The 16930-nt window shown below is 39.1% G+C and overlaps 1 protein-coding gene across 1 annotated transcript in view; it reads left to right on the forward strand.

Annotated features, from left to right (window-relative positions):
* eaf1 (ELL associated factor 1) overlaps window positions 1–16786 on the forward strand; it is a 25392-nt gene extending 8606 nt beyond the window's left edge. The window contains exons 3-6 of the mRNA XM_060849940.1: window positions 208–344; window positions 7354–7520; window positions 12138–12422; window positions 14717–16786. Coding sequence (XP_060705923.1) covers window positions 208–344; window positions 7354–7520; window positions 12138–12422; window positions 14717–14763 — 636 coding nt within the window. The 3' untranslated portion in view covers window positions 14764–16786. The remainder of the gene's footprint in view (window positions 1–207; window positions 345–7353; window positions 7521–12137; window positions 12423–14716) is intronic.
* The last annotated feature ends 144 nt before the right edge of the window (window positions 16787–16930 follow it).

The raw sequence follows: 16930 nt of genomic DNA on the forward strand, positions 1-16930 counted from the left end.
TCAAATTTTAATGCAAAATGTTTGGATTTGAATATGCCTTTACCTTTCCATGAATGATGTATAATTACTCTCTCAGTAAATGCAAGAGTTTTGCTAAAATATGATAGAATAATTATTGATTGCAGTGGTATTATTTTGTTAATTTGAACTCTCGTACAAGACAAAATAAGGCAAAGCAATAGTAATATCAGGTTTCTTGGTCACTAGGGGTCTACTCCACCAATGACTGTCTTCAAAGGTAATAAAAGGCCATATCAGAAGGATTGTGTACTTATTATTAACCATGATACTGGGGAGTTTGTGCTTGAAAAACTCAGTAGCAGTATACAGGTGAAGAAAACCAGGTGAGAATACATATGTTTTAAAAATATTTAAATAATTATTTTTTGTGACTGTCGTATAGCATTTCAGACAATACTATGCATTGGCTTAAAAATCACAGCACCAGGTTATAGTCCAACAGGTTTAATTGGAAGCACACTAGCTTTCAGAGTGACGCTCCTTCATCAGGTGATATTAAAATAACCTGGTGTTGTGTGATTTTTAATTTTGTACATCCCAGTCCAATACCAGCATCTCCAAATCATGCATTGGCTTGTTAGTCATTTTTTTCTGATTTACTTTGTATAAAATGTTATAGTCTAAATATATTAATAGTAGTACATTAATATTTAATCATTGAATTTTATTGCATAGATATAGGCCATTGAACAATTTGTACCTGTGCCTGCTCTCAAAAATCATTTTTCTTTCTCTCCTCAATTCCAAACCCTTAACATTTTTCATGTTCTCCTAACATTACCCTTTTGTTCTTAAGTACTTATTGAAACAATTGGGTAGTAATCACTTCTTCAAAACTATAGATTTAGTGTATTTGAAATAATTCATTTTCAAGATTTCTACATATAAACACCTGCAATGGCTTGTGTTGTAAATGTATAATTCTCAAGAGTTTGAAATGATTTGTAGCATATTGAGTCTTCACAATGTTATACCCTTCAATACTTGTACAAATCCTTAAAACTTGTCAGGTTAAAGTTTCTGTCTTGTATACTACCAGTATTTTTATTCTAAACTTTTAAAATATGGCTTTATCCTGGGGAATTTTACAGAAATTATGGCAGAAAACGTTCTTTTTTTTTGTAGATATTTTTATTGAAATTTAACATTTTTGCAAATTTACAAAAATAAACAAAACTCTCAAATACAAACATTGATGTACAATTAAATCATATATACAATAGTCATAATTTAACAAAGAAAAGAGAAAGAAAGAAAACAAAAAAAGAAAAAAAAGAAACGAAAAAAGAAAAAAAAACTCAACTTTCTACTAATCTAACCTATAACTAACCAGAGTGTATACCTAAGTCTCTTACATGCTCGGAATGTATAAACATCAAATATAATAAAACCCGTATTCGCGCAGGATTCCTCTCCCAAGGGGCCCCGGAGCAGCCCGGTCTGAAATCTTCACTAAATAAAAGCCCTTGTTAGGATAGCCGAAATATCTGCATTTATATAATTCAAAAAGGGCTGCCATATTTTATAAAATAATTCAGTCTTTCGGTGCACCATATTTGTGAGGAAGTCAAGGGGGATATATTCCATAATTAATCTGTGCCAATTTGAAAGTCCAGGGGGGCCCTCAGCCACCCAGTTCACCAAAATATTTTTCCTTGCACAGAAAGAGAGAATAGAAAATAGTCTCTTCCCATGCATATCCAGAGATGAGAGGTTCGAAAAGCCCAAAAGGAGAGATACAGGGTCCACCCTAATTTCCGTTCCTAAAATTTCTGTCAGGGTATTTGCCACTTTAGTCCAGTATCTGCGGATTTTCTGACAAGTCCACAGACAATGTACAAGAGTACCCACCTCTATTTTGCATTTGGGACACATTGGAGATGCTCCTGCCTTAAATTTTGCCAGTCGAGCCGGAGCTATATGGGCCCTATGAAGTATCTTTAGTTGGATAGCCTGAGTTCTGTTACAGATAGCAATTCTTCTAGCATTTTCCCAAATGTCATTCCACATATCCTCAGAGATTTCTAGCCCCAAGTCCTGCTCCCATGTTTTAAGCAGGTCATCCATATCTCCTGAGACTCCTTCATGTAGCAAATGGTATATAGTACTAACGGAGGATGCCCCCGCTGGTCGTAAGACATTACATTCTCTGTCTGATTTATAAAGACTATCTATTAATGTAGTCTTCCTCTGTATATAATCTCGAAGTTGGAAGTATCGAAAGAGATCCCCATTAGGTATTCCGAATTTCAGACGCAGCTGCTCAAAGGACATCAGGATCCCATCTTTAAATAGGTCCCCTAAGCATGAGATGCCCCTGGATCTCCAGAGTTTAAAGGTGGCATCTGTAATCCCCGGTTGGAATCCCCATGCGCCTACTATTGGTGCATGGGGGGATGTTTTATGTGAGTTACCCTCATTTTGCCGCATTATATTCCAGGCCTTAATTGTGTTTAATATTATGGGATTTTTACAGTGGTCTGTAATGATTTTCCTCTTATCTGAAAATAAAAGGTTAATAAGTGGGTATTTTACTTGGGAGGCTTCGATATCCAGCCAAATTGATTGTGGATCAGATGAAACCCAATCAGCTATGTAACTTAGTAGGGAGCTTAACTGATATTTCCTAAAGTCTGGGAAGTCCAGTCCTCCCCTTGCCTGTGGAAGCTGTAGCTTCTTCAGCTTAATAAGGGGCCGTCTATGGTTCCAAATAAAGGAGCCCAACCAGCCATATAATTTACGTAGGGCTAGCCTTGGCAGCATCAGCGGGAGCATTCTCATAGGATATAAGAGACGGGGCAGAACATTCATTTTAATTAATGCTATTCTCCCTAGCCAGGAAATCGGAAGGTCTCTCCATCGCTGGAGGTCCTGCCTTATCCTTTCCATTAATTGTACAAAATTAGCCCTATACAGCTGATCAAATACTGGCGTGATAAAAATACCTAAATATAAGAAGCCCTCCAGGGACCAACGGAAGGGAAAAGGGGATCCGTCCATTAAGTGGGGTATCATAGCCAGACCACCCATTGGCATGGCTTCCGATTTTGAAAAATTAATTTTATAGCCTGAGAATGCACTAAATGTATTAATAACTTGAATTAGACGAGGCACTGACATTAAAGGATTACTGAGGAATAAGAGAATGTCATCTGCATAGAAGGTAATTTTGTGTTTACCTGTACCAATCCTCGGGGCCATTATATTAGGATCAGTCCGGATGGCTTCTGCTAATGGTTCGATTATCAGTGTAAACAACAATGGTGAGAGAGGACATCCTTGACGGCAGCCCCTACCCACACTGAAGCCATCCGATCTTAACCCATTAGTAATAACAGCTGCTTTGGGGTCATTATACAATGTTGAAACCCATTTGGTAAACACCTGTCCAACGCCAAACCTTTCCAATGTGTAAAATAAATATGACCATTCAACCCTATCAAATGCCTTTTCCGCATCCAATGAAATTACTACTCCTGGTATCTTTCCCTGATGACAGGCTTGGATCATATTCAAGACCCTTCTGATATTATTGGATGATCTGCGGCCCTTAATAAATCCCGTCTGGTCCTCCTTTATAATATATGGCAGTACCCTTTCTAGTCTTAGTGCTAACATTTTTGAGAGAATTTTAAAGTCTACATTTAGTAAGGATATTGGTCTGTAAGATGCACAATCTTCTGGGTCTTTTCCTTTTTTGAGGATAAGAGAAATATTTGCTTCTTTCAGCGTGGGCGGGAGACAGACCTGACTATGCGCAAAATTATACATATCCATAAGTGGGTCAACCAATATTCCTGTAAATTCTTTATAGAATTCAGCTTGAAAACCATCCGGGCCCGGTGCTTTTCCGCTCTGAAGTTGCCTAATTGCCTCAAGTATTTCTTGGACTGTTAAAGGGGTATTTAGGGCCGACACCTGTTCCGGAGTCAGGCCCGGGAAGGTCAAATTTTTAAAAAATGACTGCATCCTCCTAATCCTATCTTCACAATCCTGCGATCTATATAGTTCAGAATAAAATTCTTTAAAGGTCGCATTGATCTTTTTATGATCATGAGTCAGGGTACCTGTACTTTCCTTGATGGTCGGAATAGTTTGAGGGGCTTTCTTTTTCTTTGCAAGAAATGCTAAGTATCTACCCGGTTTGTCGCCATATTCATATAATCTTTGTTTCGCAAATAATATTTCCCTTTTAGCCGTTTGAGTAAGCGCGGTGTTTAAAGCTGTCCTAAGAGCTGTAATCCTCTGCAATTTTGTGATAGAAGGTCTATCAGCGTATGCTGTTTCGGCTGCTTTTAGGCGAGCTTCGAGCAGACGCTGTTGCTCTCCCTTCATTTTCCTCTGGGTCGCTGAATAGGAGATGATCAAACCTCGTGCATAAGCTTTGATGGTCTCCCACATCATTGACGGATTGCTAGCCGTACCAGTATTAATTTCTAAAAAAGTTTTTAAGTTCTTGGGAGAAGTACTTTAAAAATTTGCTATCTTTTATCAGGAAGGGGTCCATACGCCAATGCCGAGCGGATGTCCCATTGTTCTTTACCTTAGTTTCCATGTATACAGCGGCATGGTCAGAGATTGCTATAGTACCTATTTTACAGGTTGCTATAGAGTTTAGAAAAATCGATGGGGCAAAAAACATATCAATTCTTGTGTGACATTTATGTGGATTAGAGTAGAAAGAAAAATCTCTACCCTGTGGATGGAGACATCTCCATACATCTACCAATCCTAATTCTTTATTCAGATCCGCCAGTTGTCTAGATCTGGGAGATACTCCAGCGGCACTCTTGGGAATCCTGTCTATTTCCGGATCCATAATACAATTAAAGTCTACCCCTATAATTGTATGACGGGCACCAAAGGCCATCAGTTTTGAAAAAGCTTCCGTTATGAATTTAAAGGGGTGTGCCGGGGGGCAGTATACATTTAAGATCCCATATTCCTCTCCATTTATGAGGGCTTTAATCAAAATATATCGTCCAGATTCGTCTTTTATCTGATTTAGAATTTTCAAAGGGAAGTTCTTCCGGACAAGGATAACGACTCCCCTGCTTTTTGAATTAAAAGAGGAAAAAAAGGCCTGATCAAATCCGCCCTGTCGTAATTTTAAGTGTTCTTTATCCGACAGGTGTGTCTCCTGTAGGAGAGCTATATCAACTCTCTCCTTCTTAAGATTTGATAATATTTTCTTCCTTTTAACTGGTGAATTACTCCCCCTGACATTCCAGGTGCACCACTTAACCGACTGTTCAGCCATAATCATCTGGACAGATCCGAGACCCCTCGGGAGGGGAAACCCTATCTAGAACATCCCGAGCATGGAGCATACAAGATTTACAAAAGTAAAGATTCTCTGATACACTCAAAACAATATAACAAAAAACTCTTTCTAAGTATAAAAAATATAAAACATTCCGAATTGGAGATTTTCTCCCTTGTTCCCAGGGAGCGTCACTTCCTCTCCCACAGTCCATCTTACCCTCTTCCAACCAGTGCCCCACCCTTGACCCAGGTGTTCCTCAATAAAATGAGGAGAATTCAAATATAATATAAAGCTAGAGTTAACAGTGAACACCCCACCCCCACCCACACCTAAATATATTTGGGAATATTAATACCATATATAACTATAAGATTACAATCTCAACACGTAATACTTTGATATAATACCACAAAATAACAGGGGAAAGAAAAACAACCCCGCTCCTAAAAACAGAAGTAAAATAGAATAAGGTAACCACCTCCCCCCATCAACATTAACCAAACGCCCCAACATATATATATACATACACACATAGGGGGAAAGATAAGAAAAGATGAAGGGATGTAAACCAAAATAATGGGAAAGGCAGACCAGCGTCCACAATCTCTTACAGCTTATTTAAGAGAGTCCAAGAATTCCTTAGCCTTCTCCGGTGATCCGAAGTTATATATGGATCCTTCGTGGCTAAGGCGCAGCGTCGCTGGATATCGTAAGGAGTACTGGATATTTAAGTCCCTTAAACGCTTCTTCGCCTCATCGAATGCCTTCCTCTTTCGGACCAAAGCTGGGGAGAAGTCCTGGAACAGCATGATCCTGGATCCTTTGTGGGTCATAGCTTGGGGATCTTTTCCCAGATTTCTTGAGGCTTCCAGGAGCATCTGCCTCTCCCTATAGCTCTGCAGCTGGAACAGGACCGGGCGTGGGCGCTGGGTTGAGCCGGGCCCACGTACTGTGACCCGGTAGGCCCATTCTACCCTTACCTGGCCTGATCCAGCCTGCAGATTTAAAAGTTGTGGCAGCCAATGCTCTAAGAATGCTGTCAGCTGGCCTCCCTCTTCCTGCTCGGGAAGGCCCAACAACCGAATATTTTTTCTACGACATCGATTTTCGAGGTCATCAATGTGGTTTTCTAGGTTCTGGACTCGATTCTTGAGAAAACGGATGTGGTCGGCTGTTGATTTTATCCCAGTCTCTGAGGCTGCGGCCTTCGACTCCACCTCTCTGACTCGGCACTCCAATTCCTGAATGTCTCTGCCCTGCTTCTGCAGCTCGGCTGATAGTGCTTCTCTGCTCTGCCGAGACTCATCGATAAAAGCATCAATCTTCGCCTCCCACCTGGCAAACATCTCCTCATAGCTCATCTTCATTGGTAAATCTCCTGAAGTAGCTGAAGACACCTTTGTTGCAGCTGAAGAGGGAGAGGGTGGGGGAGGGGTCCCTGCTTTCTTAGAGCCGCCTGTTCCCTTCCCTTTACTCATTTTCCAGCTAGTATTAGACTATTTAAATGTACTAATAGGTAACTATTTAAGGTTAACAACTATTATAAATGGTTTAGTGAGTGTGGTGGGGGTGGATAGCCCACTTTTCCCAAGTTTTGGGTAGAGCACTGTGGACTCAGTCTTGCTGGGTCACCGCCATCTTGGATCCCCCAGAAAACGTTCTTATGAGTGCTCGTGGGAGGCAGGGTTTTCACAATGAGGTACTTGTTTTATTAATGAACACTACTCGAGTTATTCTTGAAAAATATGATTATGAATATTGGGTGAAGACACAAGAAGTATTTGTGTTGAGGCTTAGGAACTACTTGCTCTCCTGGCACTTAAGTGCTTAGGCTCAGAGATAAACATGGCTACTGTGAAACTGTCCCATCCAGGGGTTGGTCTCTTCAAAAGATGAAGCATGACACATAAGAAGGGAGGACATTTTTCATTATTGCGATTTTGTTGTCCTTGACTTTCATAGAATAATTTTAAAGCTGTTTGATAATGTTATATAATTTCTTATTGCTATCACATGATGCATGTCTAATCCTCCCTCAATGACCCAATTACCAATAATTGTTTCAGAGCTGAAGGGAGCAGTAAAATCCAGGCTCAGTTGGAATCACAAGCAGTGCGAAGATCTCAGCCTTCCTCTCAGTTTAGAGCACCAAGTAAGCCATGTCCTGGTCCGAAAGCATCTCCGACAAAGGACAATCCGTCACCTGAACCACAACTTGATGACATAAAAAGAGGTATACCAATGAAAGATCTGTGTAAATGGGCACATGAAACTTTTAAGAGCAGGAAAAGCCACTTGATGAATCAAATCCCAACAACTTCTTACTACCTGGTGTTTATTTTAAGTCCTCCTCCTTGTCCAAAACTATATATTGCTCTGCAATTTATCTGTGTGCCTTGCCTAATTATTTGTTTGTCCTCCTGCAGTTGTTTACTGTATTTTCATAGTTAACAATAGTGATATTGTTTCAGCGCTAGTCATCCAGAGACCCAGCTAATGGTCTGGGGACCTGGATTTGAATCCCAGATGGTGGAATTTGAAAACCGTACAAAACCTGGAATTAAAAGTCTAATGATGACCATTTTTCAATTGTCACTTACAAAAGAAAAAGACCCATCTGGTTTAAAATGTGCGTCATTCTGAGAGGCCTTAACAGGTTATGTCCTCTTTTTTTTCTACTGAGTAAACCTTGCAGGTGATTGTGTGGCTGTGGCAACTGGAATTAAAAGTCAGTGTGCTGGCATGCTTACTGTGTAAACAGAAACTTACACAGCTTAGAGGGATAGTGTGGAAGAATAGATATTGCAAAGATATTTCTTGTAGTGGGGGAGTATTGAACTGCATAAGGTGATAAAATTGCTTCTCCAGAAGATTTTGGAATTCGAGAGTTATGGAGGTTAAATCACTGAAAGTATTTAAAGAGAAGATAGTTAGATTTTTGAAATACAGAGGAACCTCGATTATCCGAACAAGATGGGCGGACACTATTTCGTTTGGATAATTGATTATTCAGTTAATTGATTCAATGCCTCTACTCTGGGGTTCGGATTTTTCTGAAGTTTCCTTTTTCCTCACTCTGCCTGCCTTGCTCCCTCTCTCTGTCTCAGGGTTTGTTTCTGAGCAGACACACACTTGTGTGTAAGGGACCTGCAGCATAGCTGAAGTCTCCTTCTGCGCCCCCCACAAAGAGTTAAATGGGATTAACACAGTAAGCACTTGCTAAGTCTGCATCCCATTCAGGAGACTAGGCAGCAGTGTAGCGCATGCGAGCCCCCGCGAAGCCAACCCCCCCCAACTCTGCGCCCCCCCAGGGCAGCTAGATGGATGCCAACAGTAAGTCTGCTGCTGCCGCCTTTGGATGGGGGTGACTCTATATATATATATATATATATATATATATATATACACACACACACACACCTTTTTGACAAATTCCATCTTTGCCCTGTACAGGACAATGTCGGAGAGATTATTTGGGGAAGGGGGGGTTCAGGGTACACCCCTGTGTAGAACTCCAGAGAAGGTGTCGGTGCACAGAGAAAGGGCAGTCATTTGGAGACGGTGCCTGGGCTCCCATCGATGTTCTGTGCACCATTTCAGTAAGTCAGGTTCGTTTTTAATCATTGTAAACAAAAGACACAATCAGTGTTGAAACACCTCTTTGATGTAATGTTTCTATGGGGACCTTGAGATCTTCTTCGGATAATCTGAAATTCGGATAATTGATATTCAGATAATCCAAGTTCCTCTGTACTGGGGAGTGGAGGACTATAATGAGCTGGCGCAAAAGAGGAATTGAGGCTTTGGACAGATCAGCCATGATCTTATTGAATGGTGGAGCAGGCTTGAAGGGCCAAATGGCCTGTTCTAATTTTGATGTACTTACATTCTTATTTCTGGGCATTCTGTAAATTTTGACAGAAACCATAGCTTAAGCCATTGATAGGTAAATATTGGAAAAAAAATGACCATCTTGGATTGGTGGCATGTCATAACTGTACTGAAGAAATTTCAGATGGCATTAGATAAGGTATTATGTAAGTGACTTGTTTCAAAATTGCTATCAAAGGTGTTGTAGCAGCATTGACAGAAAATTGATTGACTAAGAATAAACAGAAAGTGAGGGTTAGTAGAAATGCATTTGATACCAGAAGCATTGAAAATAATGTGTCTCATAGGTCAAAACAAATAAAGAGTTTGGTGGGAAGATAGTTGTAAAAGACTGAAAGAGCTCTTGCATGGGTTGTTAGGCTGGCATTTGGCTGACACAAGCTATAGCAGAGAAATGTGTTCATAAAAACATATCTTGCAACATCTTTCAATAGTTTCTTTGAAGTACAAATACAAGAAAATGGTGGTTGAAAAGACTAGTAATACTTTGAGTTTAATGAATTGGGGCATGACAAATAGTTACAGCACACTGGTTAAGCTACAGTTGGACACTGTACATTTTTAATCCTTAATATATAAAGACATTCTTGCCAAAGAGGTAAACTGCATAGATCTACCAGGATGAAACCAAGAACGAGAAGTTAAAATAATGGGGAAATACTTGGACAGCTTCTACTAGAACAGTGATAAAGAAAAATAGTTTTTAGTAGGTTTCTTGCATTATGAAGAATTTTGGCTATTTCCTCTAATTGAAGACTCATTGATGTAAAATTATCACTGAATGAAGTGAGAATTCTGAGAGCTTGCCTTGTGTTCCTATAGAAAGTAGCTGAGGCAGAGACTATTCTTTCTTTTGAGATATAGCAGTAGCCATTTAAAGCTGAGGGAGATACTTGGCTCTTCAAAGGGAGAATTGGCCAGATGGTGATTTCTGTATCGCCCATTGAAAGGATCAAGTACAGGCATGAGAAGCTTCATTCTGATTTGTAAACTTTGACTCGACCACCACCTAACAGGAAAATACCATTTCTCTAGATGAGAAAGCAAATATTAGCCAACTTCTTTTAACTTTTTTCACTGTTCTTCATACTGTACATTTGTGTAGTATAACATTGTGGCTAATCTGCATCTCTTTTTACCAAACTTGCTTCAACATCACTTAATATTTTTAATAAATAAAAGCCTTACAATAAAAGAAGTGTTTTACATTTTTTGAATGACCTCAATAGACTTTTTTTATTGGGAGGAATTGTTCCATATTTCTACTACCTTTTTATATCAACGTGATATTATCTTGTATGCAGTGCAATGTAACCTTTTTAAGTTCAATGATATACTCATGGGATATTGAATTTGACATTTGACCATTCTTGTGCAATGAAACTTTTTTTACTTGGAAAAAGTGAGGACTGCAGATGCTGGAGATCAGAGCTGAAAAATGTGTTGCTGGAAAAACACAGCAGGTCAGGCAGCATCCAAGGAGCAAGAGAATTGATGTTTCGGGAATAAGCCCTTCTTCAGGAATGAGGAAGATGTGCCAAGCAGACTAAGATATGACGGATATGGAAGGACCCCACCACCAAGGATATATTTCCCTCCCCTCCCCTCCCCTATCAGCGTTCCGGAAAAACCACTCCCACTGCGACTCCCTCGTCAGGTCCACACCCCTCAACCTTCAGTCCCGGCACCTTCCCCTGCAACCGCAAGAAATGCAAAACCTGCGCCCACACTTCCCTCCAAGGCCCCAAGGGATCCTTCCATATCTGTCACAAATTCACCTGCACCTCCACACACATCATTTACACCATCCGCTGCACACGATGTGGCCTCCTCTACATTGGGGAGACAGGCCGCCTGCTTGCAGAATGTTTCAGAGAACAGCTCCGGGACACCCGCACCAACCAACCCAACCGCCCCGTGGCTGAACACTTTAACTCCCCCTCCCACTCCACCAAGGACATGCAGGTCCTTGGCCTCCTCCATTGCCAGACCGTGGCAACATGACGCCTGGAGAAAGAGCTCCTCATCTTCCGCCAAGGAACCCTCCAACCACAAGGAATGAATGCAGATTTCTCCAGCTTCCTCATTTCCCCTCCCCCCACCTTACCTCAGTCCCAACCCTTGGACTCAGTACTACCTTCTTGACCTGCAATCTTCTTCCTGACCTCTCCGCCCCACCCCCTCTCCGGCCTATCACCCTCACCTTAACCTCCTTCCACCTATCGTTTTCCCAACGCCCCTCCCCCAAGTTCCCCCCTCCCTACCTTTTATCTTAGTCTGCTTGGCACACCTTCCTCATTCCTGATTCTCCTGCTCCTTGGATGCTGCCTGACCTGCTGCGCACTTCCAGCAACACATTTTTCAACTTTTTTTACTTGTACTATTTCTCTTAATTTGCACATCATTGTGCTTCCACTATTTTGCTTTATGTCATCTACAAAAATGTAGTTCAGTTCATCTGTAGATCTGCACATGTTTTTGTGGTAATAGAAATATTGAATCTCTTTATTTGCAAAGAGAAGGTCAAGAAAATGTGTGTATGTTTGAATCTCATTTATTTTCACAAATGTAATTCACTTTTTTCCCTCTCACTGATAGCTCTACCACAGAGCATTTTTTTTCTTCTTGAAAATGTAGGTCTCATTCTATTTACTCTGGTGACCTGAAGTATATGATGATCATAAGGTTACTGTTCATAGATTTTAGCAGTATAGTGTTATGTGGTGTGAGGCATTGAAAGGGAAAACAGACAGATTTTCCAAAGAACTTGGTCATTACTACATTCGACATTGTTGCCTTTATGTTCTTTTACTGGATTCCATCATTTTCATTGAGGAAAAATGTTTGCAGAAATAAGTCACAAATGTTTAAAAAAAAGGATAAGCTACATTTCTTCAAAGAAAGCTAGTGAATTTAAAGCTTATATTTTATGTTAATAGCTTTCTCCCCATCCTTCCAGAATTGAGAGCAGAAGTTGATATTATTGAACAGATGAGCAGCAGCAGTAGTTCTTCGGATTCAGGAAGTTCCTCTGGCAGTGACGACAGTTCCAGCAGTGATGTGGAAAATGAAGCTCACCCCTCCTCTACACCACCACAGATGCAACCCCAACAGCAACCTCCCTCCCAATCCCAAACCCAGCCCCAGCAGCCACCACCACAGCCATACCAGCAGTACAGTAACAGAAATGCTGCTACAAATGGCACCAGCAGACCAGGAAGCAATCAACTTATGAGCACACTTAGTAAGTATGCAATGCTTAACTGCATTCTTAATTTCTTGCTGTTGAACAAGATATAAGTTTGTTTCTTCTCTGCGATAGATGTTTGTAATTAGTTGCATTTCACCGAATAACTCAATATTAAGCTAAAGAAAAGCAGCTGCTGATAATATGAGCATATTTTTTTTTCTGGCAAGGATGCCTAAACCTGCTGGTTTTTGCAGAGTATTACACTATGTCTGCTGTGATTACATAGTTTCAAGAATATCCCAAAAGGCTGTAGGTATCTCCACTTCAAATCGAAAAGCAAAAATGTATTTTCTGTTTGTGAATATTTGAGAATGAAAACAAACTTGTATCAAATCTCATGTCTTACATCAGGTGTTCTCATTAATTCCCCACCTAGGTTGTAAAAATTAGACTCCCATTAACACCCATGAATTCTGGTACACTGGCTGGAAAATAGATGATATTGCATGTTGTGAAGATATCCAGAATAATCATAAAATACCCAAATGTTTTGAAACCTATGCAGAACTTGCCATAACTACTTAAAAATGTCAAGCTTATGTGAAAGAGTTTTATTAGTTCTCGTAGACATTTTGCAACCAATAATCCAAGATGTTGGAAGATGCACAGATATAGTATAAGATGCCAACCAGCTTAGTCCCAGGCACGTTCTACTGCAGTTGCTTAAAGTTATTTTGATTTTCAGTAGCAGTTACAATAAAATCCAGTTTTAATAATAGCAGTGAAAACATCATCATGCATGGATTTCAGTTTTAAGGTCACTCTTCTACTGATCTATTTGTCTAACCTATGGGTTGAATTTCTACTCATTGGTGTGGCAATGATGAGAAAAATGAGAAAATATGGCGAATGGGGAAAAAAAGCAATCTTGACATCAAAAAAACGATTTACAATATTCTCTTAAGCCTTAAATACTGACTTCAGAATCTAGCCATTGAATGGCAACTACCTTATTTCCACGGATTTGCATTCTATTAAACTTCACTTTTAGGAAGGCACAGTGGCTAAGTGGTTAGCACAGCTACCACATAGCACCAGGGACCTCGGTTCAGTTCCAACCTTGGGTGACTGTGTGTCATTTGCACGTTCTCCCCATGTCTGCTTGGATTTCCTGCCACAATCCAAAGATGTGCAGTTTAGGTGAATTGCTCTTGCTAAATTGCCCATAGTGTTCAGGGATGTGTAGGCTAGGTGTATTAGTCAGAGATAAATATAGGGTACGGGAAGGGGTGCGGATGGGTTACTGTTCAGAGGGTCAGTGTGGACTAGTTGGGCTGAAAGGCCTGTTTCCACATTGTAAGGATTCTAATTCTTCTCAGTGTTCCGTTTTTATATGCTACAAGTTCTCGAATGGCTTTTGAGCATTTGTATCTTACCTGCAGTCAATATCTAGTTTGGTTTAGCATTTTATTCAATATTGCTGTATTGTCATATTTGATGTAGAGGATTCTACCACCTCTTCATCCATCTCCATAAGGGTGAGAGAGGCAGGAATGCTGTTGCTAGTCTGTGGTCATAAGGGCAACCTAGTCTCGGTCTGTGTGAAAGTGCATATGAGCTCTCTTGGAACAGCTTATGATGCTCATGATAGGCTCTGGACTCCTCATTCTTATTGGTAATGCTGAATTGTTTTCCCACTGTTTCATCCTTTATCACTAAAAATAGTTTGCAAAGGATATTGCTCCATGTCAGCAATAAGCTGGGGTGGACAAGAGGGCATTATGTACTAGAATTTTATTTTTGATCAACCTCCTGAAACTTGTAGATTAAAAAGCAGTTGTATGCAACTTATTGAGAGGCCTTTCTTATAACATTCAAAAGAACACTTGCAGCATGGATTGGTTCATAAATTTCCTTAATTCTTGGATAGTGTTGTCCATAAAATGTAAAGGATAAGGATTATTCTATGGTTTAAGTTCTTTATTCTAATTATGGAATCGTTTATAATTTGAATACTCTGGTGAACTCCACATGGAAGACTTGAGCTTCTACTGCTACAGGCTCCACTTCTCTTTGCAAAATCTTTCCAGGTGCCTTTTCCAGCAACTTGACAGCGGATCTTTGGCCTTCAGGTCTTTGGAGGACCAAATCTTTCTATTCAGTTGGGCAGATTCCTAATGAAGCCTGGTTATAAAAGTTGATTCAGTTTCTGACTGCACCTCTCGGACAGGTGGCCCCAGCCATCTTATAATATTTCTTTATAGAAGAGGATTGGCTGTAGACTAAAAATAATGTGAATGGCTAAGTAAATGTTGCTTACTGCATGTAACATGGACTTTTATTTTTAGGAAATGACTTGCAATTGAGTGAATCTGGAAGTGACAGTGATGATTGAAGTTCTAAGAAAATGGACCACTACCTCCACGATGATCTACCATGGAGATGACATTGCTGTAGAAATTTGCTCAACCATTAGCTAGATTAGTTATTTTCTGTAAAAACATGTGCTCTTTCTGCAGTTTTAATATCAGATGTGAGTATTGGGTAATTAATGGAGTGCTTTTAACTTTAAATATATGTTTAGCTGTTTTTTTAAGTTAAACTAGGATATTTCAGTTTATTTATATATTTTGTCAGGTATTCCAATTTTTTTCTGAAAACTTATTGATCAAAAATATTTTAAATGGAATGTATGTCAAGCTTACGTATTCAGAATTGAACAGACAGCTGAGTATAAACATTTTGATTATGTTAAAGGCATTGTTTACCTTGCATATTGCTATGAATCATAAAAGTTTATGTATGTATCACAACACATATCACACATTGCAGAAACTGAACAATTCTGTGGGAGAGTCCTGCAAATACCAAGGTGTTTGTGAAGTGACTGATATTTAGCTGGTAGTTTATATTGGTTATTGATATGAATCTTTAATGGATACTACTTTAATACTGAAGTCTTTAGTAAGGACTATCATTTCAAAAAAGATGTTCTTAATTAGTAGCAGAATTGCTCATTTTTAAAAATACAATTGTGTAAAAGGTGCTGGACTGGGTTTTAATTTCCAAAAAAGCCTTTTAGGCACGGTGATCTAAGCATAAAACAACAATGTGAATGAAATCCATCTGGAACAGCATTAATGTCTTATCATTTAATGGAAAATGAACAGCTATTTTAATTGTGGCTATCTTGCAATGTTTGTGTTTCCATATAAAATGGATATTTCTTATTGTTTAAGCAGTTCAATGAAAAATTCTGTAATCTACATCCATAATATTTTGTTTTTGAATTTCACTCACTTGAATATTTTTAATTTTGTTTGCCTAAAATAGAGAACATTACTGTTTGCGTCTGATTTTGTCTTCTCGCTATTCACAATCACAGTCAATTATTCCTAATCCTAATGAATGGTTGAGTGATCTGCTCCTGGATCTCCACAAGTAACACTGAGTAACCAGTCATTGGATGCTATGGGGTGGGGGCAATTTTGCTTTCGGTGACTTATCTTACTGTTTTTGCACCACTTCCTCCTAGCAATGCATCTAAGATAAGACCATCATTTGCAGAATATATGACTTGTCCATGAATATCACTCTAGATTTTCAGTTGGGACAAATAAAGTGTCCATGCATTGTTATAAAATGGTAATTGTTTTCCAAACTTGAGTGATTGTCCTTTCAATGTGGAAGTAGTGAAAGCATAAGTAATATTTATTTAAAAAATTCATAGTTAATGTTTTTATCATGATTGTGTTAGACTGTAAGTCAGATACTGAAAGCTTAAGTGTGCCAAATCAAAAAGCCGTGAATGGAATAGCTTAACTGTTGGTATGAAATGTTGCAAGGTGCATTATGCTTTACTAAATACTAAATTTCAAAATGAAATAACTAATTGGAGGGAACACCCTTATTTCCTCATACCATTGAAAGGTTGGATCAGGCTTCTTCTGTTGTTCTCCATTCACCTTTGTCTTTCCCTATTTTTCACATGGTCTTTTTTTCTCTCTCTTTCCACATCAGATTGTGTCTTGAACCCATTTTTTGGTGACTGTTTCCAAGCCATTTTTCTTTGAACTTATTCTACATTTGTATTGCCCTTCAAGGGTAGAATTTAGTCACACTTGCACTGTGTCTTCTGGACTCTGCAGACTTCCTTTTTCTAGAGAAATTAAACCTATTCACTTTTATCAGTAAGATTTTGATAACAAGTGTTTCTCTATCTTCCTTAATGTCATAATATTGTTCCAGTGATCACAGAAACTGTACCATGGATAACTTTATTGAAGAGACTGGCAAATCTAAAGTTATTGATCAATGTAATCTTATGTCATTTTTGCAATAGCCATAAATGGATTCACAAATTTATCTTTATTCAGCCATGATGTCTTTTGTTTATTAAAATTTAAATGTCTAACCAGTGCCAGTGACAAATGCATGTTAATTTCACCACTTAGGCAGGATTAGTATTTAAATTATTATCTCAGGATGAGACCAAGTAGGCTAATAAGCATTGCTTATCCATATTTATTGTGTTTATTTCTTAGTTTTACCCAACACAATGA

This window comes from Hemiscyllium ocellatum, chromosome 34 (genome assembly GCF_020745735.1).
Source record: "Hemiscyllium ocellatum isolate sHemOce1 chromosome 34, sHemOce1.pat.X.cur, whole genome shotgun sequence".
In the NCBI taxonomy this organism is placed as follows: domain Eukaryota; kingdom Metazoa; phylum Chordata; class Chondrichthyes; order Orectolobiformes; family Hemiscylliidae; genus Hemiscyllium; species Hemiscyllium ocellatum.